Below are 23,330 nucleotides of genomic sequence, written 5' to 3' on the forward strand. Positions count from 1 at the left end.
GTTTGAAACAGTGGCTGTTTTTGAAGCTGACAGTTTCTGAGTGTAAAATTGAAGGTTTAATGAAGCAAAATAAGGTGGAGGAGCTAATGAATTATTGTGATATATAGCTCTGGAGTATGCTGTGGCTTGGTGAAGGTACTAAGAGCAATGGCTGTCTTTGGAAACTGCTCTCCATCACTCCTTTCTTGGGCGGGAAAAAAAAAAAAAGTTGTACTTGATCATTTGGAGTAGGACAAGTGTTCTGACAAAGGCTGTATAAATGAATTGAGATAGGTGAATGGTAGCAGTAGGTTAAAGATTTCCTTTGTCATATTTTGCAGTCTGTGATTTGCCATGCATCGGCACTCACTTTTGATTGATAGAGTGTGCATTGTGATTAGGAAAGGTGGTTTTGGGGCTGGATGGTGGCCTGATGACTGCTGTCCAGCTCTTTACTGGCTTTGCTGCAGCAGCTTCTCTGTCAGCTGAGGAACACTCTGATAGAATTCACTTCTCCATTGGTGCTTTTGAAATACCCAGCCTGAACTGACACCTGTGTAGACTTAAAATACAATTGTCTTTCAAGTCAGGTCAGTCACCACAGTCTCTGTTTCTTTAAAGTAAACCAATTAGGGAGGAGATAAAAACTGATGATATGTGTACAACCTCTGCCACTTAGGGTTGTTCCTTGGGAAAAGCAGGTTATTTGAAAAACTTCTGTTTTAAAAATACTGTTTATTGGCAGTAAGTAAACCAGGAGGTTGAACTTGTAACAGTGTCATAGCTTTGAAACGAAGTTTTGGAGTTATGTGGGTTTTGACTGAAAGATTTTCTTCCTTCCATAGGTCTGTTTTGTGAGAGTAAATGAAACTCTTAGGTTCTAAGGACACCCGTTATTACTCTTTTTTTTCAGGTGGTATCATGGAAAACTTGACAGAACAATTGCAGAAGAACGTCTTCGACAAGCAGGAAAACCTGGAAGTTACCTTATTCGAGAGAGTGATCGGAGACCAGGTTCATTTGTGCTTTCATTCCTTAGTAAAACAAATGTCAATCATTTTAGGTGAGAATTAAGAGTTTTATTTTGAATACTGTGATCTATCTACTTTTTGTTTCAGTACACAATAATGTAAACAGTGATTGTATTATGATGCAGTATTTTTGACGTTTTTTGCTTTTATGGTACAGTTTTTTAATTGTGTTGATTGTTTTAAAACCTGCTACTTTAAAATTACTTTATAGGATGAAGAACAGGATTGTGAGGAAACCAAAAATATCTGGATAGAGAAGCTTGCCTAAAGTGGTTTGAATAGACAAAGCACCGTGCAGGTTTCATTAGCTGGTCAAGGAGATTGTTTTGTGTCAGTTCCATATTAGTCATTGAAGTTAGCACAGTTAAAGTGCTAGAACATCTGATTGCTTCTTTAATTTTGAGGGGAAGAAACCCCACCCAAAACAAAGGCCCCCAAACAAACAAACAAAAGCCACCGGAAAAAAATCCCAAAGCGAAGCCCACCAGTAGATTATATGTTTAGTAATCAAAAGGTTTGCTGGAAACAGCTTTCAGCATATGTCCTGAGCATTGCGTTCTGACTCCCCTTGCAGTGCTATACACTTACGAGCTTGGGTTTAATCTCTGAAGATTAATCTTTGTATGCATTTTATATTACTTCTTGGGAGAAACAGTTTAATTCAAATTATGCATTAAAGAATCTCTTTTTTTAAGAAAATACACAAACGTTAAAGAAAAAAACAGTTTTGTAAGAAGGTTTTGTTTTGTTAAACTGCTGAAATGATTATGTGAGCTTTTTCCCATTAGATATCAAATTTTTATATAGAGTTTAAGGAGATACTTTGATTATTCCAAAGTAATTTCTTAACTTCTAATAGGGATGCTAAGCTATCTGTAGCAAAATGACTGATTTCTGATGGTGCTTGTTTTCTGCATTGTATAGTCTTGAAGTGTAGTAATTTTTTTGTTAAAGTACTTTGCTACTTTATGTGCATTAGAAAAGGTATATATTATGCATGATAAAGTAACGATGCTGTTGTGTATTAGTGCATTATTTCAGTTTTCCAGGATGTTCACATCACACTTACATTTCTTTCTTTTTGATTTCATTTAGTTCTGACAGATGTACTGTCTTTTTCTGTGAATCAGCACTTTCTTTAGATAAAAAAAACTGGTGGATCATACAATATATACATGAATTTTTTTATAAAATATTTATTAGATTTGTTTACATGTTTACAGAGACCCTGTAATAGTGCGTTTTGTTGAATATAGGCACTGTTTTAAGAATTAAACATGATCCTAATCTCCTTTTCTTCAAGAAAAATTGGTAGCAAATATTTTTATAATGTCAAGCTTCTGTTGCTTTTTTTTTATTAACAGGATTATTGCCATGTGTGGAGACTATTATATTGGTGGACGTCGCTTTGCTTCACTCTCAGACCTGATCGGTTATTACAGTCATGTGTCCTGCTTGCTGAAGGGGGAAAAGCTCTTATTTCCAGTAGCACCTCCAGAGGCAAGTAAATAGAAAATTCTGAAGACTAATTCACTAAAATGTTTCTAACATTAATCACTATTCAGAATTTTCTTTGGGAAAAAAATTTTAGAAAGTTTCCTCTAGTTTTGTATAGGTATACATGGCACTATAAGGAGTCTGAAAATGCATTTTTACTGATACGAAATAATGATTTTTAAAAAATTGCTATTCAATAGAAATAAATAATGAGGAAGATAGAGGTATTGCAGTTGTTGTCCAATGTAGTAACGTCATTTTAAGTAAACAGAGAAAGGAAGAAAATGCTGAGTTCTTGGCTGATAAAGAGGACTGTTGTAATGTAACCTTCACTGTTCTGTGACATTTTGCATATCTAACAATGGTTTCAAATATGCATCCTGGAGATAACCATGGTTTCTTTCACATGCCCATCTTTAAAACAATGAAAGTAATTAAAATGAAACAAAGTACTGCAAAATACCCCCTGTAACAAAACCCAAAATGTGAATAAAGATGTTTCTGAATGTTAAAATTCTGGACATTCCTTCTGCTCTAAGTGTAAGAAAAAGTAAAATAACTGGTCTCTTAGGCAGCAAATTACATGTTTCTGGATGACAGTGGTTTTGAGCTTTGGAAATACAAAACTGGCAAGATGAATATAAGTGGTGCTACCAGTTCTTTGCCTTGGAATGGCATAATGCTGGGGAGAAAGATTCTACAGTATAGAATATACAGTACAGAGAAAAAAACATTGCTCTCTTTTAAACTCTAGCCTGTGGAAGACAGAAGGAGAGTTCGAGCAATTCTACCTTACACCAAAGTGCCAGAAACTGATGAAATAAGGTATGTTCAAGCAACAATTGTCACTGTGAAATCCGCAAGAGTATTTTTAAATAGTAATAATTCAGGTAGATGTTCGTATACAAATACTTTCTGATTGCATCTTAAGCTTGATGGAGTTAGATTAAAGGATGATCTCCCTCTGTTCTTTGGTTGGAAATATGACATTTTGTTCTTAGTATATTTGTTTGTACTAATTGTAAGGAAAGGTACAATAGATACATAGAAACAAAATTAGTAATGTTATAATTATGAAATATGTTATGTAAAGCCTTAGATTTTTACCAAAAGGATGAATTTATCTGACAAAGAATTCTATATGGAAATGGCTTATCTGAGTGTATGAAAGAAATGAGCTAGGCTTTTTTTCTTAACTACCACAGTAAGTAGATATGTCGCTAAGGGAAACAATTCAGATCACTGGACAGAGAAAGTGAGCCTTGACTACTTTCAAATTTAAGAATGGAAAAAGTGAGTCTTTCAATAGCAGAACATTTTCTGGTTACTTGGGATTGATACTGCTCTCTTGAGATAATTTTTTTTCCAGATTAAAAAATAGGATTTGAAAGTGATTTATGGTGATTTCTGTTCTATCTAATGAGACAGATTTCATAAGCTGATGTAATACTCCAGTTGAATTGGGAATTTTCTTAAATTTAGGATTATTGTCTTAAAATGTAGGGAAAAATATGAGAGCTTTATATCCTCATTTGGATGGAAATTTATTCCAAGACTCACAATCCAGTCTGATCCTTTAAAGGATGATATGAGGATATTTGGGTTTGTAGTTATGTGTTTTAATAAGGTGATAGAACTGGGAAGGGGTTCTCTAATGGCACTGTGTGAGAACAAAAAAAAAAAAAAAAAAAGAATTGAGTCCTTTACATGCCTTATTGTGCCTATCAGCTTAAGAGGAAATAGAATTTTATTGTTTGCTATCATAACAAAAATTGTAGGCAATTAAACTTTTTCTTCCTCTTTTAGGATAGAACTGAAATGCAAAGTTAGTATTTGGGTTTTGAGGTCTACATGGCTAAGATAGTCCTGTTCATGGCATAGCTGAGACCAAGGTTCTCAATTTGTTCTAGATTGAATTGATATGCTCCTGAAGACATTATGTATTTCAGAGAATATTGACTTAGAATTTTAATATCATAAGTTCTAAGTATTACTGAGTTAATTTCAACGTGTCTTCCGTGCAGTAACTATACAGTGATGGAGGGTGCTCTTGTTGTCTGTCACCTGTTGAATTTTTTCTTTGTTCTTGGTAGTGGTTTGTTGCTTTTTGTTTTCTCCCTTAGCCTACTTGAAGTGAGAGCCATGCCATAGACATTTGCTATGAATTTTGAATTGAAATGGTAGTTAATGAGCTTCAGCTCTTTATTGTTTTTTCTGTGCCTTGATGAATCATGAAACATGATTGAAAATTATGTGCTGCAATGAAGGTTTTCATGTGACCTGAGTTTGGGTTCTTAACATTTAAGGAATAACTTAGACTAATCTTCCAGAAATGAAAACTCCCTTGGACCAGTTGCTGGGTCCTGCACTTTGGTCACCATAAAACCCTCTGCAGAGCTAGAGGCTGGAGGAGGAGTGGCTAACCCCTAACCCTAACCCAATGGAAAAGGACCTGGGGGTGCTGGTCAGCACTGGCTGAAGGCAAGCTGGCTGAAGATGAGCCAGCTGTGCCCAGGTGGCCAGGAGTCAATGTCATCCTTGCTTGGATCAGCAGTGGTGTAGCCAATAGCACTGAGAAGGTGATTCTTTCCCTGTACTCAACACTGGTGAGCCACACCTTGAGTACTATGTCCGCTTCTGGGCCACTCAGTTCAGGAAAGACATTGAGGTCCTGGAGTGTGTCCAGAGAAGGGTAATGGAACTGGTAAAGTGTCTGGAGTACAAGTCCTGTTAGGTGTGGCTGCAGGGCCTAAGCCTGGAGAAAAGGATTCTCAGGGGATATCTCATTGTTCTTTACCATTGCCTGGAAGAAGCATGTAGTCAGATACGGTTGAGTCTCTGCTACCAGGCATCAATGACAGGATGAGAGGGCATAATCTTAAATTCCCCTTTAGTCTGCAGGGCAGCTTTAGGTTGGACATTTTTCACAGAAAGGGTGATTAGACATTGAAATGCTGCCCATGGGTGTGATGCAATCACTGTCTCAGAAGGTGTTTAAAAAAAGACTGGATGTTGCACTTAGTGCCTTTGTCTGATTGACACGTGGTATTTGGTCATAGGTCGGACTCCATAATCACAGAGGTCTTTTCCAGCCTATTTGATTCTGTGATTCTCTGATTCTGAATGTTAATGCTTCTTATGCTTGTAGCTAATTGCATGGCATCTCTGGTAACTGTTTGTATTCTCTTTGCATCACTTGTCTTCATGTGTGAAAACATAATGAATAGGTATTCCACAACTTACATTATGCAAGGTAATTTTTCAGTGAAAGGAATGTTATTTTCTTATAGAATATAAAATATAATAATAACCTACTAAGGATTATGTTACTTGCATTTCATACTTGATCTCTCTTGATAAAAGAACAATATTGCTGTATTTTCATATTTCAGTATTATTTTTGTTTTATACATTACACACTTTGAAGTTGACAGCCCTGAAGCATATATTAGATACTGAACATAAATCAAAAGTAAGAAAACTTGTGTATAATAGCCACTTAACTGTAAGGAAAAATACTTAACTGTGAGGAAAAATATCAATTTCTTTGATATTCCATTTTTTACAAATAGGTTTTCTGAAATATTTTTTGGGAATTATACTCAAGAATTCATTATATTCATTAAACTTTATATTATGATTATATCTCTGATTTAAATCTTGCTGTAACCCTCTTCAGTTTCCTCAAAGGAGACATGTTTATTGTCCATAATGAATTGGAAGATGGCTGGATGTGGGTTACAAACCTACGGACAGATGAACAAGGTCTTATTGTGGAAGACCTGGTGGAAGAAGTGGTAAGTAATTTTTGCATTCATATTTCTTAAATGAATGGTATTTTTAAATAAAATAATATTGAACAAAACACACAATTAAATGTCACTAGTTTTTCTAATTCTGTACTTTTCTAAACCTAGTAAATTCATCTAGTGGTTCTAAAATACTAAAACTTTTAAGCCTAATTAATTATCGAAAAACATCTATTCATGTGTTGTCCAAAGATAAGAACAAATGAATGGTACTGTAAATTTACTAGGCATTTCCCTAAAATCTACTGTCCTAGTGAAGAATCATTAAATTGCATTTCTTTCTTAGAATTCCCATGAAATGTCCACTAAAACAACTGAATGTAATTTTGCATTGTGATAGGTCTTTCTCATTATTCAAGGATGAAATTAGGTCTAAAAATTTATTCGTGAGAAGAAAAAAGGGGAAAAATAGATTTTTTTTATAGTGTCTTCTTAGACAGTACATACGTTTTGCTAATAGCAGTGTTACTTGAGATGCTTCCCATAGATGCCCTGTGCCAGGATGTGGATAGCTCAACTTAAGTGGCAGTACTAGACTGTTAATCTGTAGACTGATAGGTCAGTGGTAATTTTACCTTAGGAAGGCTGAGAAGGTTGAAACTCTCTAAAAAGTTACCATCTCTAAAGGACTTGGATCATGACTGAAGCAATCATCAGAAATAACATTTTTGCAGAATTTTCACGTAATGAATGAAGAGGAAGACTTCACAGAGCTTGCAGTAAGCCCTTTAGTTAAAAAATGCCTCAGACTTCTAAATGTCTTTTTTTCTACAGAAGGTCTTAACTTTTGACTTTTTTTTTTCAAAATTGAGTTGTACTGTTGTCATTCACTTGATATGTTAATTTTCTCATAGGGAAGAGAAGAAGATCCCCATGAAGGCAAAATGTAAGGATTTTTGGTTTGTTGTTCAAAAGCGATCCTAACTGTTTGTAAACTTCCACTGTGAGTTTTCTGAGTTTTTAAGGAAGTGTCCAAAAAGATACGTTTTGTAATCTCAAGACTAATTTATATACTAGCTGCTGCAAGTGCTGGGATAATTAACATGAAAAAGTCCTGCAATAGGTATGTCTGTTGCTAATGGGTATTGCAGTGCCGAAATCTTAGATGAGGCCATGTATGATCACATTCAGCCAAAATAATGCACAGTGGAGTATTCCTTGAACACAGGTGCCTTGGAGATAACAACTCTAAATACTGTGCCAAAGTACTATTAGGACGGTGTCTCTGCTACATGGGCAGGAGCATTGAGCTTCTGGAGGGTAGGAGGGCTCTGCCGTGGAATCTGGAGAGGCTGGGTCAGAGAGGCCACTGGTGTGAGATCCCACAAGGCCAAGGGATGGTTCCTGCCCTTGGTTCACAACAACCCATGCTGTGCTGCAGGCTGGGGTGGTGGCTGGAAAGCTGCTCAGCAGAAAGGACCTGAGCTGCTGCTGGTCAACAGTGGCTGATCATGAGCCATTGTGGGCCCAGGGGACCAGGAAGGCTGATGGCATCCTGGCTTGGTCAGCAATAGTGTGGCCAGTGGGACCAGGGCAGTGACCATCTCCCTTTCAGGACTGGTGAGGCCACACCTTGAGTTCAGGTTCAGTTTTGGGCTCTCACAGCAAGAAGGAGGTGCTGCAGTGAGTCCAGGGAAGGGAAGTGAAGCTGGGGAAGGGTCTGGAGCACAAGTCTGGTGAGAAGCAGCTGAGGGAGCTGGTGGGGCTCAACCTGGAGAAAAGAAGGCTCAGGGAGAATCTCATCACTCTCGAGAGATGCCTGAAAGGAGGTTGTAGCTAGGAGAGGTCTCTTCTCCCAGGTAATGTGTGATAGGACAAGAGGAAGTTTGCTGAAGTTGTACAAAGGGAGGATTAGATTGGATATTAGGGAAGGTGCCTTTACTGGAAGGGTTGTCAAGCCCTGGAACAGGCTGCCCAGGACAGTGGTACCATTTCTGGAGGGATTTAGGAGGTGTGTATATGTGGCATTTGGGAACATAGTTTAGTGACAGACTTGGCAGTGCTGTGTTTTAAGGATTGGATGGGATGATCTTTAAGGTATTTTCTACCCAAAGTATTCTGTGATCCTATAATTCTGTGATTCTTGTAACACTTAAAGTTTGAAGAAAATGTCACAGAACTATAAGGTTCCTTCTGTTTTTGTAAATACTTAAATTTTTTAAAAAATTGGATGCAATGGTGTGTTAGTCTGTTGATAGATTACATTCACAAGTGAAGATGAGTGGCAGATAGTTGTGAAAAATGCCTGGTGCCTTGATGACTTAATCTGATGTCCTCATTTGTTTGTCATATTTGTGCTTGATATTTTTTTGCTGTTTCCCACTTTCCAAGAGGCTGGTGGCAGAAGGAAGTATTTCAGTGGTCTGTTTGGTTTACTGTATTCTACTAGTCAATTTGGCAGTATGGATGTCTTCAAATGTAGAAATTTTATATTTGGAAAGTAGCTTGTAGGAGATACCTAGAGCTTTGATTCTGTCATGCAGGGGTTGTTTGCCATTCAGAGGAATCCATAAATTAATATCTGAAGGTAGTATAGAAAGCTAGAAATTGGGATCTTTTCTGATAGATGAAAGCGTGCTATCTTTAACTTTCCTTTAAATACAAATTACTAAGTTGTAGCGTGTCAAGCTTTTCTGAATAGTGATAAGTATCAGGCTGAGACTAGGCAGAGGCTGTGAACTTTTGTGGGGTGCTGCTCTGACACAGAACTCTGGGAAAGTACAAGGTGTGAGATCAAAGCAGTTTGTATTCATTAATCTAACAGAGCTAGGTCTTGTTTCCCCAGCTCTGGCAAATTTGAATTTGAGGTTTTCTGTATGTATTTAACTTCTTGTTTGAGCTTCAGATTTTATGGTTCTAGTACATGGCTGTATTACTTCACATAATGCCGATCAAATTGTCTGCTTTCTGGACAATTTATATCAGTCTCTAAACAGGATTGTACTTGAACATCAGCTCCAAGTGTTGGATATTTTTATTGGAAGTAATTTATTTATATGCCTATTAGTGTTAGCCTTTTCATCCTGTTGGTAGAAGAGAATCATTAAGTAGCACAGACATTGATTGTCTTATCTATATATATTGGGTCTTTTTAAATAAAGATTAATTCATAGGTCCCAGAGCCTTGGATGTCACCACAACCAAAAAAGAGATCTCGTAGTCTTGCTTTCTAATTTTTCTCTTCATCTTTGTTAAGATGGTTCCATGGGAAGATCTCCAAACAAGAAGCTTACAATTTGCTGATGACAGGTATGTGTATTTCTCATGTGAAATACTGGGATAGTGAAATGGCACAAAATGATCCTATTAATGTTAAACTGTGGCAAAACTTCCTTTAATATCTGAACATATATGAGTGTTTCAGATTCCCCAACCTTTCTGGGTGCTACCTCAGTACATTACTACATTGTAAGAAAACCTTCATGGCTATCAATACTGAGTATGTTCTTAAGTGAAGTTAATTTTATAATTTTTGATTCAATTAATTTTTAAATTATTAAATGTGGAATCAGTTACTTCACTTCTGTAAAGCAAGTATTTCTGTAAATGAAAACAGTAGTTCTGACCCATATTGTTTAATACCCTACTTTAAATGCAGGAACAGAGATTGTGTTTTTTTTGAAAGTGTTATGAAATTTTTTTTGTATGCTGTCTTACAGAGGTGGCAAAGATGTGGCTATGTTGCAGGCTACAGCTGCACCATTTTTTGTTAATTTTGGTGGTTTAATACTACTACTTCTAGTTTGAGATCACTGCTGGTATTTACCTTTATAGGGTTTGTGTTTCTTCAAGTGTGCAGTTCTTCCTAGTTCATGTAGAAATAGATTTACTAAGGGTTTATATATAATGCTAAGAAAAATTATGCTATTATGATGTCTTTTCAGTTGGTCAGGTGTGCAGTTTTCTTGTGAGGCCTTCAGATAATACCCCTGGTGATTATTCACTTTATTTCCGGACCAGTGAAAATATTCAGCGTTTTAAAATATGTCCAACATCAAACAATCAGTTTATGATGGGGGGCAGATACTATAATAGGTGAGTTCTTGTGGTAAAAGGAATTGTGCTTATTTTATGCTTGTATGACTTGCTCCTGATAATTATTTACTACTATGATTTTATGACTGTAGTTTCCTTTATACTGAGTATTTTCCCTAATATCCTTAGTAGTTACTTCTAACTGAGCAAATTCTTATATGGCTTGTATAGCTAAATAGCCTAAGTGTAACTTGTGTCTCTTGAAGTATTTGTGCTTCTGCCAACCAGTTGCTTCACTCTGTAAATTGTGATTTGAATGGCTCATGTGGGTCCATAATTTGTGTATCTGTAATTAAGATATTACTCTATTTGAAGCAGCTTGGATGCTTCTCCATGTGTTCTTGTCTGTTTGAAAAGGGGAAAATAAAAATGCTAATTTTATCTGAGACAATCAGGGTTTTCAGATAATAAAAATGGGTATTTACAAGAAAGGGGAAAAACACTATTGTTGGAAAAAGTTACTAAATTGCATTGAAATATGTGCATGGTACCTGGAACAGAAATACAGATCAGTTCAGTTGGAGTGAACAAAATTAAGATGCATTTCTTTTGCCATTAGTAAAAAATATGGTAATTTGTACAAAAAGAAAGAGAAATGTGATGTTTCCCCTTTTGTGGGAGAAACTATCAGTACAGCTCCATCTTTGATAGTATTTTTTTAGAGTTGTTGTATCTGGAAGACTTTTCAGTAGTGGAAACTCACTTTCCTCCTAAAACAGAAGTCACTGCCTGCCTTAAAAAAAAAAAAAATCAGCATTTTTCCAGTCCTGCTCACCTATAACCAGGGTATTCTTACCCCAGTAGAGAATATGGGTCACTTCTAGCTTGGCTTCTGAGTGGGTAGAGTTTCAACAGCTGGTGTGTCTCAGAAAATGTCAAGATCTCCTCACTAAGTTCAGTGGTTTTTTTCATATGACTTCACTCACTTGATGCTGTGAGACTGAACAGTTGGATCCTTATGAATCTATGCCCATTTTATACCCAGGCTGCTTGAATACCTTCTTCATTAATCAGTCTGGCCTCCAGCCATCCTCACTGAAAACCAGGCTAGCTGCAGGGTCAGCCTTTCATGAAGGTAAATGCTGATTTCTAGCTGTATGGCTTATTAGGAGGATGATAGGCCAGAAGCCCCCCAGCCTTGATGATGTCAGCTTAATCATCAGGTTAGCAGAACTCTTTCTAGTCTGAAATGGGTTTATAGAATTAAATAGTATACTTTCAGAAAGTTACTATACTGTTATTACTTCAGATTTCTTTATAATATAGTGCTGGATTCACTTGGGGTATAGATTACATTTGCCTGAAAGAGATTCTATGCAGCTGAACAGAAAACAAGATTTTGAAGTTAAGCAATAAATTATGACAAAGTGCTGTAAGAATTTTTTTTAGTATTTTGGTATGTAATTTGCAGATATCTTCCTCAGTGTGAAAAAAAACTTGGATTTTGTTGTGTGTTTGGGAGAATTGTCACTATACTCCTAAGCTCACATTCAGTTTAACTTCCTGTGTGTATCAAGTTGGTAATTTGCTGGAAGTTCAAACATGTAATGAAGAATGCAGCCCTTAGGTGCTCCATCAGGGCATGAAGTCCTAGTCTATATGTTACTCTAACTACAGACTGAGTTTTTAAATGCAACTGAGTTTATTCTTCAGCCCATATTACAAATTTGCAGAAGTTTTGCAGGCTCCTGCTCCTTACACTGAAGAGCTCCTAATGACATTTTAAATCATGGAATGGTGCATTGAAGGTCAAGGTATTCCTGATTTGATTTGATTTCTCTGAGTGAGAAAATTCATGCAGCGCTGTTTTATTGATTAGAAAGTGTTGGTAGTAGCTATTCAACCTGTGAAAAATAGTGACAGAGTCATTATTTTTTGTAGTGTGGCACAGTTGAAATTCTTGTGTAGAAAACAGCATATGCAGACACCATTTCAGTAAAAATTGAAATAAATTACTTGATTTCATTAAAACTGAAAGAAACATTAATCTCGTTTTACGCACCTGAAAGATAAAAATACTTGCAGGAAGGTAATTTTATCAAGTTTGCACTAGTTCATAGCTTCAGAGTGAAATAGAAAAGCCAACCAGGATGCCTTGATGCAACTTTATTTAGGAGTTCTTGAGATTTTTACGGTATCAGCTATTGTTCCTGTGTTGCACATCTGCCTTATTTGTATCTTTGCATACACAGCTGGGTGTGCATGAACTGAGAAGACACACTGAGTATATTTTTATCTACTTAATTACTTAAGTCTTTTTCTAGACTGATATTTTGCATGTAAATGATTAATTTCTGTCAATGTCCCTGTTGCTGTTCTTTATTACAGTGTAAATTTCAGTAGTGCAAAAATAATTACAGCAACTTAAATGCCTTGAATTTCAGCTTGTATCTGTCACTACTTTTCTCCTGAGCCTTCCAAGTGCTATTGCAGTCTGAATCTGGTGATTAGAGTGAATGCTTTCCTGTAGAGGAGTGCTGCTGACATGAGTATTGAAAAGGACAGCTCAGTGATGTCCAGTCATAGTCTGTGTAAGCCCTGCTACAAACCTTTTCCTCTTGTCATAGAAAGAGATTGCACTTCGCTCAGAGTATGTCCCATTCCACTTTGCTAATTACTCTAGGACTTAGATGGAAAATTATTGCCAATGAAATAGCAATTTTCAGCCTGGTTGGAAAGCGGGTAATGCACATGAGCTACCTGAATGTGGAAAGTGCAGTGTCCTCATTTGACATTTTAAGCAAGTAATTAAAATATTTTGTGGAGCTTAGGATTAATACGTTCTGAATACAGTTTTGTGAACTTTCTTGACTTCAGTATATTAGTAAATCCTCATTCCTGCAAATAAGATTATGATGATTAACACTTGATTTTATTAAAAATTTGAGGGAAAGTTTTCTGTGGTTTTGTGGAAAAGCAGATTCTCAAACAGTGGAAAAATTGATGTGTTTAACATTTCAATATTCTTTTTCTTTCTGGAACAGTATTGCTGACATCATTGAGCACTACAGAAAAGAACAGATTGTTGAGGGATATTATTTAAAAGATCCTGTTCCAATGCAGGTAGGATTTCGTCTCTGAGCCTTTGATGTTGAAGTCACAGACTGAGTAATTATCAAATCAATTTATGAACAAAATTACAGCAGAGATACCAGTGGTAGTTAAGCAGCATCCTCTCCAGTAGTCAGTCATCAACAGTTTCAATGTTTTCAGCTCATCTGTTTGTTTTGTTTTATCTTCAAATACATACACTTACCGACCGAAGACTGGCTTGTAGTCAAGAGAAGGTATGGTAAGTTCTGTCTGTGCTCTGAGGTGTTCGACCTCTCCTCCGTGCCCCTGGCTTTGTTCAGGGCTCATGCTTTGATTTAGTCCCATTTTAAGGGGAGCCAGTCTGTCCGTCTCTTCTGTGTCTGGGGTTTTTCTCCTGTCAGAGGAAACCTATACACACCGAAAAGCTTCAGGGATGATTGGAAGGCTGGGACTGCAGCACTTGTTCTGAAGTGCACTTGCCCTATAGCAGAAGTTGATTCTGAGCAATCACCAGTAATAAACACACTACATCATTTAGCTTTTCACAAGCTTATAGTTGGTTAAGAAATTTACATACCTATTTTTTTTCATTTTCTGTTTCCAAGCTTTCCTGTTTCAATGGAATTGAGAAATTCGCTCTTCCTGTCCTCCCTAATGAGAGTTGCAGTCAGTTCATACCTCTTTGTGGGATCTCTCTTACTAATAGGAGAGCATTTCCTCTGTTCACCAAGCCAAGCACACAGAAGCTAACATTACAACTACCTTGTAATGCTACAAGGTAGCTGCTGCTACCAGTTTTAGTGTGAACTCAAGTTTCTTGAGCATGTACCAGAACAATTTAGAGTAGTACATGTTTTGCATAATTCCCTTTCCCACTGGAACGCACTTAATTGAATATACATGTAATTTTCTGTGGTGGGTTGACCCAGATGAGCTGCTAAGGACCTGCACCTTTGTTGCTTACTCCCTATTCCTGCGGAATATGGCAATGGCAAAAAAACCTCCTGCGTTGAGATAAATACTGTTTCATAAGCAAAGGAAGGGGTGATGAAAAGGCAATCACTCAGCACCTCTCATAAGTAGACTGATGGCCAGCTGCTCTCTGAGACCTCCCTGTGCCCACATGCTTATTGTTGGTCGTGATGTCACATGACACGGAGTAGCCCTCTGAGGAATTGTAATCATCTGTCCTGGCTGTCTCTGCTCCCAGCATCTTGTCCACCAGGCCACCTCACTGAGGGATGGGGCAGAGTGGGAAATGGAGAAAGTCTTGAGGTTATGCAGGTACTGATCAACAAGAGCCAGAACACTGGTGTGTTACCACTACTGTTTCAGGCACTAAACCAAAACGCAGCACCTTAGGGGCTGCCATGACAGTTGTTAAGTCCATCCTTGTGAGACCATTATGTTGGCATAGCCAACAGTATCGTAGCCCAGTCCTCCAGTGAGTGACTCAGCTGTTAATGTCTCGTTTTCTGTGTCTGACAGGTGTAACTGCTGTCTTGCACTAGGAGATGTATACGTGGTTATTGCAATCTTTCTTATACTTGTGTCCTTTGTGCTTCCCCATTGTTTCCTGCTGTTAACTTGTGCTCAGGAATGTGATTGGGTCAGAAAGCAAATAGGAATTCTGAGATTGCTCCTTGGAAAACTTCATTAGTAACTTTCTTCATGCTCTATCATTCCTCTTTAATCATGGCAGTAAGTCTTCATTTTAGCTTTTCACATACACAAAACTTGCAGTATTAATATGTAAATATCAATAAAGTCTGTATTAATAAAAAACTGTATTAATAAACTCTGTATTGACTCATTTTTCATGTGAGAATTCTTCAGATTCTTTTAACCTAGCCAGTTACACTTGTGACTTTATTTAAAAATTTGGTGCACAGTGGTGCAGTTAATGTTCAGTTTTGTGTTACCTCCCTTCCACGTAGCACCATGCTCCCTGTTTTTGAGGGGGAAAAAGAATTCAAAAGTTTTGCACCATTTTAGAGTCAATCTGATGGAATTCCTGTGTCTAATATGATATTTACTCAAAAATACTTGTCACTGGATCTCTTGTTTGTGCAGTACTCCTTGTGTACTTACATTACAGACGTTATCTTGACAGATAATTTCGTTACGTTATCATTTCATAACATGGATATAGCTTCCATTGTAGGTCCTGTAATTCCTGTTAATATTACCAAATTATTTTTCGTCTTGCTGTTGTTGGTTTGATCAAAATCAAAATTTTTGCAGATACATGTACAGGAAGAAAAGTAGACTGTTACAGAAAAACCAATTCATATGTCCCTTCTCATCTCAGCGATGTCCTTATTACTTTATAGTCTTGCTTTTCTTGTATTTTTTTTATGGCTAAAGAACTTTCAGCCATAAAAGTTTGATCAGCTTACTTAGTAAGATCAGACCTGACTTGGATTTTCGTCGTATTTGTTACTTGCATTTCTAGGTGCTACCATTTTTTGTGTGAATTTCTCTTTTTTCTGTTTCCTGTTTCTACTTTCTTCTGTTGTCTTGAGTTATGCTCAGTTATATGTGAATTCTAATGAGATTAATGAAGGACTGCAATTTTGAGTCTGTTTTAGTTATGATGTGCACAGTTTTTATTGCTTCAGAGTTTATCCATGATTGCTCAGGCCTGTGACCTTTGGTAGAAGACAGTTGGAAGCTACATAAATCTTCAAAGACTGGCATAAATTTCAACACAGTGAAATCAAAGTGAAAGATTTTTTAAAAATTTTTACATGAAAAAGACTTATTTTGTAGAAGTAGGTCTGTATTGAAAACTCCTATTTTCTTTCAGTTTTGGAAATATGGAAAGAGTGACAGTACATTTCTAGCAAGTGTATTGTATGAAAAATGAATGCTTTAGTAAAATGTGTGAGAGGACAATAGTAGTGAGTTGGTAGCATTCAGTAAGATAGTCCAGATCGTAACTTCATAGGATGCATTTTTTAATGGTAATTTCTGAGCTTAAAGTATGTTTTTCTGACATATTTTCTAGCACCAAGAACAAGTGCTTAATGATACAGTGGATGGAAAAGAAATCTACAATACAATTCGTCGGAAGACAAAGGATGCTTTTTATAAAAATATTGTCAAAAAAGGTTATCTTCTGAAAAAAAGTGAGTTATGTTGCTTGTATTATTTTTTTTTAAAGGAAGATAAAAAGCATGTAAGGATCACAGAATGATACAGTATCTTAAATTGGAAGGGAGTCATAAAGTTCATGCTCATCGCAGGTCTACTGAAAGCTAAACTACATGACTAAGAGCATCATCTAGATACTCCTTAAACCCTGACAGGCTGTGAGCATTTCCTGTGTGCTGACAGGCTGTGTGCATTCCTGTTCCGAGGACCAGCCACCTCCTCAGTGAAGAACTTTTTCCTCAAGTCTAGTCCGAACTTTCCCTGATTCAACTTTGTTCCATTTCCTCATGCCCTATTGTTGGTCACTAGAGAGCAGAGATCAGCATCTCCTAGCTGAATTTAGTGAGGTTAGTGGTACTAGAAAGAGCTAAAAATTGAAGTGGGGAGAAGGTTCTAGAAAGTGTGTAAGGAGTGTGAAAGATCTCTTTCCTTAGGTAGTAGATGAACAGAACAGTGTCATGCATGAAATTACATGCAGCATGAAAATTTTGGTTGGCAGTTCTGAAAGAAGCAGCACAGGGCAAAAACTAGGCATCTCTATCAAAATCATTTAATGAAATACATTTTCATGAAATGTTTATACTTAATATGGAACTCACAAAGTTCTAGCTCATAGAGTTCTGAGAGAGCTAGAATAGTGTAAATCTTTACATTCACTGCAGAGAACAGCTGATTTAATTTTGTTATTCCAAGTCAGGTTTTATGTTTTCAATCTTAAATTTAAAATGCAGTCTGCCATACAAAGGTTATAGTGACTTTTTAGGGTTCTTAACTGACACAGCAAAACATACAATAAACATATTAAAACCTGACAGCTTGAATTACTTCAGTGTAACCTTCAGTATTACTCTGAAGAATTTCCATTGAAAAAGTTCTTGAAGTTTTGAGGACGCTAGTCCCTTACTGAGTGTAACATATCTACTTTTTGAAAAAATCAACATTAATGGACACAGAAAAACGATGTCAATAACAAATTTCTGAAAATGACAAGGATAAGTTAGAGGTGGTAATCTGGATAGTGATCTAATGCAAGAAAGAAGGTAAGAGTTTACATATAGGCTAATACAAGAGACATTAAAAAACCCCAAACCACCCCAAACTATACCTTCTGAACAGAACAAGGGAAGCATCTCATTTGTTAATAAGGCTTATTCTGAGAGAGATGTCATGGAGTAAGGAATGACATCAGAATGACTTGGAAAAATTAGGCTAAAAGAGGCTAATTGGAGTACTCTCATGTAGACAGATGCACGTAGTGTATATGGAATCAGTGCAATAAAATCACTCTTCCATCTAGGAGTCATAGTATAATAAATGAGGGTTACATTTGTAGTTTGAAACCAATGTTGTTACTAGTTTATTGAGGCCCCAATGAATTTATGATGATTGAAGTATAAAATAAAGGCTGAAAGTTTTTTCTAAATGGTACTCTGATTTAAGCATTAATTTGTTGCAGAATGCTCCTAATGCATTTTAATCCAAAGAACCTTTCTCTGCAGCAAGTGGAACCAGCCAAATTCTTCCATACAGATGTGTTTGCAGCTTGATTCTGATTTAAGTTTGCGTACAAAATATTTCCATTTATGTTCTTCAGCTGTATGTTTTAAAGTATTGTAATGCAATCTGTTAAACGTTGGTCAGAGTTTAGGAGTAACTTTCTAATGTCAAGAGTCCATTTCTTAAAAAAATCTAATGAATGGGGTCCACACTGTCATTATTTGCAATCTCTGTAGATACAGTCATAACACTGAGAGGAGCCCAGGGACAGCTTATATGCACTTGCATAATGCTGTTGAAAACACTGAAGATGTTTGAAGAACCTTTTTGCTACTCTGCCTGTATCTGTGAAGAGGATCTGGTTTTAGTCACATTTTATAAAACTGAATGTGTGTACTGATGTTACAACTCAAACAGGATTATCTGTATATTGTGTTTCTCTTCAGAATTGGGCAGAAGCTTTACTGCCCTCTTCTGTTTTCTTAATTTACAAAATTTACATGTTGTTTTAGACAGTATTGTAACTGTTGGCTTGATTCTTGAACAGGTAAAGGAAAGAGATGGAAAAACTTGTACTTTATATTAGAGGGAAATGATGCCCAGCTTATTTATTTTGAAAGTGAAAAACGAGCCACGAAACCCAAAGGACTAATAGACCTTAGCGTGTGTTCTGTCTATGGAGTACATGACAGTTTATTTGGCAGGTAGGACATTGGCTTTTTTTTTAATCCTATTGCACCAAGAGTTAATAAGATAAATAATTTTTTTAAGTTCTAAAAGTTCTACATTACTTTAATGGGTATTTGAAAGCTAACTTGCTTAGAAGTCGGTAGGTGTTTTTCTATTTAAAAACAAGACTTTGTAGCATGCTATATAAGTAAACATCCTCAGAGATTGTTTTTGTGTGGTTACTATACTCAGAGTTACTCACAAATCAAATCTTACTGTAATATTTTGATATTCAAAATACGATGACCACAAGGGACGTGATTATCAGCAAGGAAGAGTTGAGAATCAAAAGTTTTTTAGATACCACCAGAAGTTAAGAAGAGAGTTTATGTATTTTTTCATTGGTAGTTACAAAACTAACTCCACTGGCCTGTGTTATAGTGGTTTATAGAAGAAGTAACTACATTTACTTATATAATAAATGATAGAAGTTGGAAATTCTGGTTATTCTAAGGATCTTAATATTTATTGAAAAATTATAGTTAACTTCCAGTTACTTTGTGAAAAAACTTAGAGCCAAATGTTTAAAATTCGTGGCATTTTTCGATCTGCAAGAACTGATGCTTTGCTCGGTCTGTTTGGGGGTTTTAAAAATATTTATAATAATTTTGAAAAAAAACCCTCCAACATGTAACTACTGGAATGAGGAGCACAGATACAGATAAAGATTATGAAAAAAATTACTGGAATGTTCCCTGTGTTGTTGACAATTAGGCAGGAAGTTTTGTTATATGTTGTAATCAATAAACATTCTGATTTTTTCTCTTAAACAGCTTTTCAGAAACCCTGTGTTGTAGGTTGAAGCATAGTTGGGTGCTAGGTGGTACTTACAGGTCTGTAGGAGGACATGTATGGTTGCAGCAGCTGAGGAAGTTGTTAGTGAGGAGCTGCAGCTGAGACAGTTCCTCCTGTACTTCAAGTATCTGATAAACAACTGTCTCCACCATTTCCTTGGGGGTACAATGAAGTCTGTATTTCGACAGCATTTAAGGTTGTAGAACTTCGTGTCACATATACTCGAATGTTTTGTGTGTGATCTAGTACACATTTCACCGGTCACGAGAGCTGTGGGACACATTCATATTAGGAACTCCTTAGGTTAGTACTGTTTCCTGAAACAAAAGTCCTTTATGTATGATTAACTGGTTGTGAAATAATGCTGAACCTCTGCTGCTTTTAAACTCTATAGGAATAATCCTTATTGACAGGTTTTTTCAACAAGGCTGTTTTTAGTCTTGACTGTAAGCCAGTATACGTGCCTGTTCAGTATACAGCATTCTAAAAACGTCAGTATTCTGAAGCGGGCAGCATATACTGTAGTTTTCTTAAAATGACACAATACATTCGAAAACAAAATGCAGGGGATATTTTGTTGGAGTTCTTCTCTTTCCAGGTGTGATGGTAACATGTAGGTGAATAAAAATGGATGCAGTTGTTCAATGTTCCTTACAGACAAACAGCAGAAATCCGTTAGTTCAGTGTCAACTTCATTTTGGCACAGATCAAGTGAAGGTATATGTTAATATGTGAAGACTAATTAAACTGAATTTTTGTTGTTGTTTTATTTTTAAGGCCAAACTGTTTTCAGATAGTAGTTCAGCACTTTAGTGAAGAGCATTACATCTTTTACTTTGCAGGCGAAACTCCAGAACAAGCACAGGTGAGAGCTTTTATTTGCTAAGTGTAAAAAAAAAAAATTTTTTTTTTATCTTGTGTTGTTCAGTGATGTTGCCGTTCTGAAACAGAACGCAAATGTATCACAAATACTTAGTGGTTATGTAACTGGTGTTAAAATGGACTAGTTAGCAGATCTCTGAGGGGAAAGGCTGGTGCTGAAAATCCAGCACCTGTATTACCTAGTCTTCAGGGTTTCAGTTTTGACAAATTTCAGTCAGGTCCCGTGCACAGAACTTCCATTATTTTCTATTTTCTGTTTCTGGAGAACGTACATATTTTTTGACATAGTTCAACTCAGAAGAAAAAATTTACTCTCCATGTCTTTTCCATGTTATAAAACACAGCATAGTAAGTGAGTGTTTTAATTCAGAGTGAAATAAATAAAATGCTAATGCATGTATGTGTGCCCAGTAGACAAAGTGCATTGAACTGCCTTTTCCAGTAATTTGCTGTGTATATAAACTGGTAGTCTTAGTCTGCCAGGTGCATAGTCTTTGGCCCTGGTGATGCTCAGTGTGAGGTTTTCTGGGTTTATATGGTATCTTTAGTTACTAGCTCTCCTAACGGTTATGTAAACTGATTAAGAATTGTGGGATAGAAACCTACTTCTGATAAATTATTTTACCAACAGTTTGTATCTAAAATGACACAATGTCCTTGTTTATTAAGTTTTAAGCTCTGCAAGTTCACAGGTCTGATGTATACCTTGCATTAGAAGTTAAGCTTTTCATTTGATGTTATTTGAATGGAATGAAAGCTTTTTAGAGCACTCATAACAGACTGTATTCACCTGAGCATGAAGTCTATATAATAAATATAGTATTTTTTGTGTGCTGTATATAAAGGAAAGCACAGATTTTCTTGTTAAATTTGCGCATCAGTTAAATTTGCAGGGATGACATAAGAATGTAGTGGAATTTGTCTTACAACTGTCAGTGTACTGTCTTTGAGAAGCAGTGTGCTGTATCGTAATTGAGATTATGTAAATTAAATTCCATGCTCCTTAATTAATTCTTGTCATATCTGTAAAATCTTTCATTTTCTAAAAAGTAAAAGAATTAGAATAGATAGAAGAATATCCTGTTTTGTTTCTTAAACATTTGGTTTAGTTTGCGTTTGGTTTTGAAACAGCTTAACAAGCTGTTCACTGCATTTATACAGAACATAGTTGTTTCAGGTTTCTTTATAATATGGCTTGGCCCAGAAAAGTTTACAAATATTTCTCTTTTGAAAATGCTCAGCTTTCTTTACTTTCTAACATCTAATAGAAAAATAGAAACTTGGTGGGGCATAGGCTGAAAGCCTTCTTTGGAAGGATTTGAAAGCTGAAGGCTGACTCACAAAGCTGAGAATAGATGCAGTGCATATTCCTGTATTTTTAAAATGTGGAGGATGTTATGAAGAATGATCAAAGCAGTGTTGTGGGGGTTTTAATGACATTGTTAAATTGTACTTTGAGAGTAGATGGCTGATCTTTGAGATGCTGACTGAAGAGAAGACTGTTGGTCAAAACCTAAATTTTGTGCTTTGCAAGAAATGTACGTGATTTAATGGTTGGGAGACAGTAACTAGAGAATGAGGCTATAACATATCTTCTACCTTCCAAAGACAAACTGGAGGATGTGGGATATATGCTCTCTGTTTCTCTGTTAATTGTTCAGGTTTTGTTTGATGCACACAGTGTTATGACTGCCTTGCAGGTACTGGAGAGTATAATCAGACCAGTTTGGCTTGTTGAAGGCAATTTTCTCAGAGGCAAACAAGTTTTGCTTAATTTTATATACAGTTCGCAATTTCTTGTAGTATCACTACACTGGAAAATTGGCAAAGGTCACACTGTATATCCATTAGTAATGCTTGATAATTCTAAATGAGAAAATTCAGATTTGCAAATTCTTTGAGGTTTTGTTTACTGTAGATAATAAATTGCTTTAATATTAATGCTTTTGTACTGTGGCATTACAGAAAACTTTGGTTTTGCCAAGCTAAAGTGAAAATTCAGATACTTTTTGCAGATGTCTGTTCCACTGCAAGAAACTGTATTTGACTTGGTTTTGTTACATTCTTTTGCATCCTTCTCTCTTAGGAGTGGATGAAAGCTCTGCAGGTGTTTTGCAATTTAAGAAAAACCAGTCCAGGAACATCAAATAAACGTCTGCGTCAGGTGAAGCTGATATTGTGGGGTTGGAGGTGCTTGTGGAGTAGTATTATTTTGTGTGGATATTCCTCTGTGCTAAATGATATTCATAAATCTCAGAATTTTCCTTTTAATGGTAGCAAATCCTGAATAAAAGTCTAAAGAAGTCAGCAGCTTTTCGAATATGCCTCATGTGGGAAACTTTAAAAATTAATACAACATTTAAACAAAAAAATTTATATTACATACATAAAATACTCGTTATTTACATTTTATTTACATATAAATACATGTTATTTAACTAAGGATATTCATTTTATGTAACAAATACATGCTGAACCATGCTTGTGTCTTAATTTCTCTTGGCCTCGTGAAAGTGCCATATATGCCAGAATTTCTTCAGAGAGAGCAGTTAGTCTTAAATAGCTATGTCTGTAATGATTGGAGAGTAACAGGGAAATTCTTCAAGAATTCCTGATATGATTTAATCTGAGAAGCACTGAATGTACTTATTTGTGACAGGCAGTGGAGAAGGGAATAAAATGGTGAATAAAAAGTAATAACTGCAACTATTTGGTTGTGAACATTAAAGAAGTTTGGATACTTCTGAATAAGTGAACTAAATTAGGTGAATTTACAGATAAAGTGACAGGTACAATAGCAAAGCAGAAAGGGAATTCTTTTCTTCAAAAAGCCAAGACAGTTCTTATCTACATAAAAGAATACAATGTAATGTGTTGCACAAGGGAA

At 36.1% G+C, this 23,330-nt stretch overlaps 1 protein-coding gene across 2 annotated transcripts in view; it reads left to right on the plus strand.

Annotated features, from left to right (window-relative positions):
- Positions 1-23,330, plus strand: part of RASA1 (RAS p21 protein activator 1) — a 54,691-nt gene that overhangs the window by 15,000 nt on the left and 16,361 nt on the right. For both annotated transcript variants that reach the window (XM_066181848.1, XM_066181849.1), the window contains exons 2-13: positions 893-1,042; positions 2,375-2,510; positions 3,262-3,332; positions 6,187-6,304; positions 7,171-7,202; positions 9,513-9,565; positions 10,201-10,351; positions 13,336-13,414; positions 16,395-16,515; positions 18,585-18,741; positions 20,339-20,426; positions 22,530-22,607. In XM_066181848.1, coding sequence (XP_066037945.1) covers positions 893-1,042; positions 2,375-2,510; positions 3,262-3,332; positions 6,187-6,304; positions 7,171-7,202; positions 9,513-9,565; positions 10,201-10,351; positions 13,336-13,414; positions 16,395-16,515; positions 18,585-18,741; positions 20,339-20,426; positions 22,530-22,607 — 1,234 coding nt within the window. The remainder of the gene's footprint in view (positions 1-892; positions 1,043-2,374; positions 2,511-3,261; positions 3,333-6,186; positions 6,305-7,170; positions 7,203-9,512; positions 9,566-10,200; positions 10,352-13,335; positions 13,415-16,394; positions 16,516-18,584; positions 18,742-20,338; positions 20,427-22,529; positions 22,608-23,330) is intronic.

This window comes from Chamaea fasciata, unplaced genomic scaffold (genome assembly GCF_029207755.1).
Source record: "Chamaea fasciata isolate MVZ Bird 193981 ecotype frontalis unplaced genomic scaffold, bChaFas1.0.hap1 SCAF_4, whole genome shotgun sequence".
In the NCBI taxonomy this organism is placed as follows: Eukaryota; Metazoa; Chordata; class Aves; order Passeriformes; family Sylviidae; genus Chamaea; species Chamaea fasciata.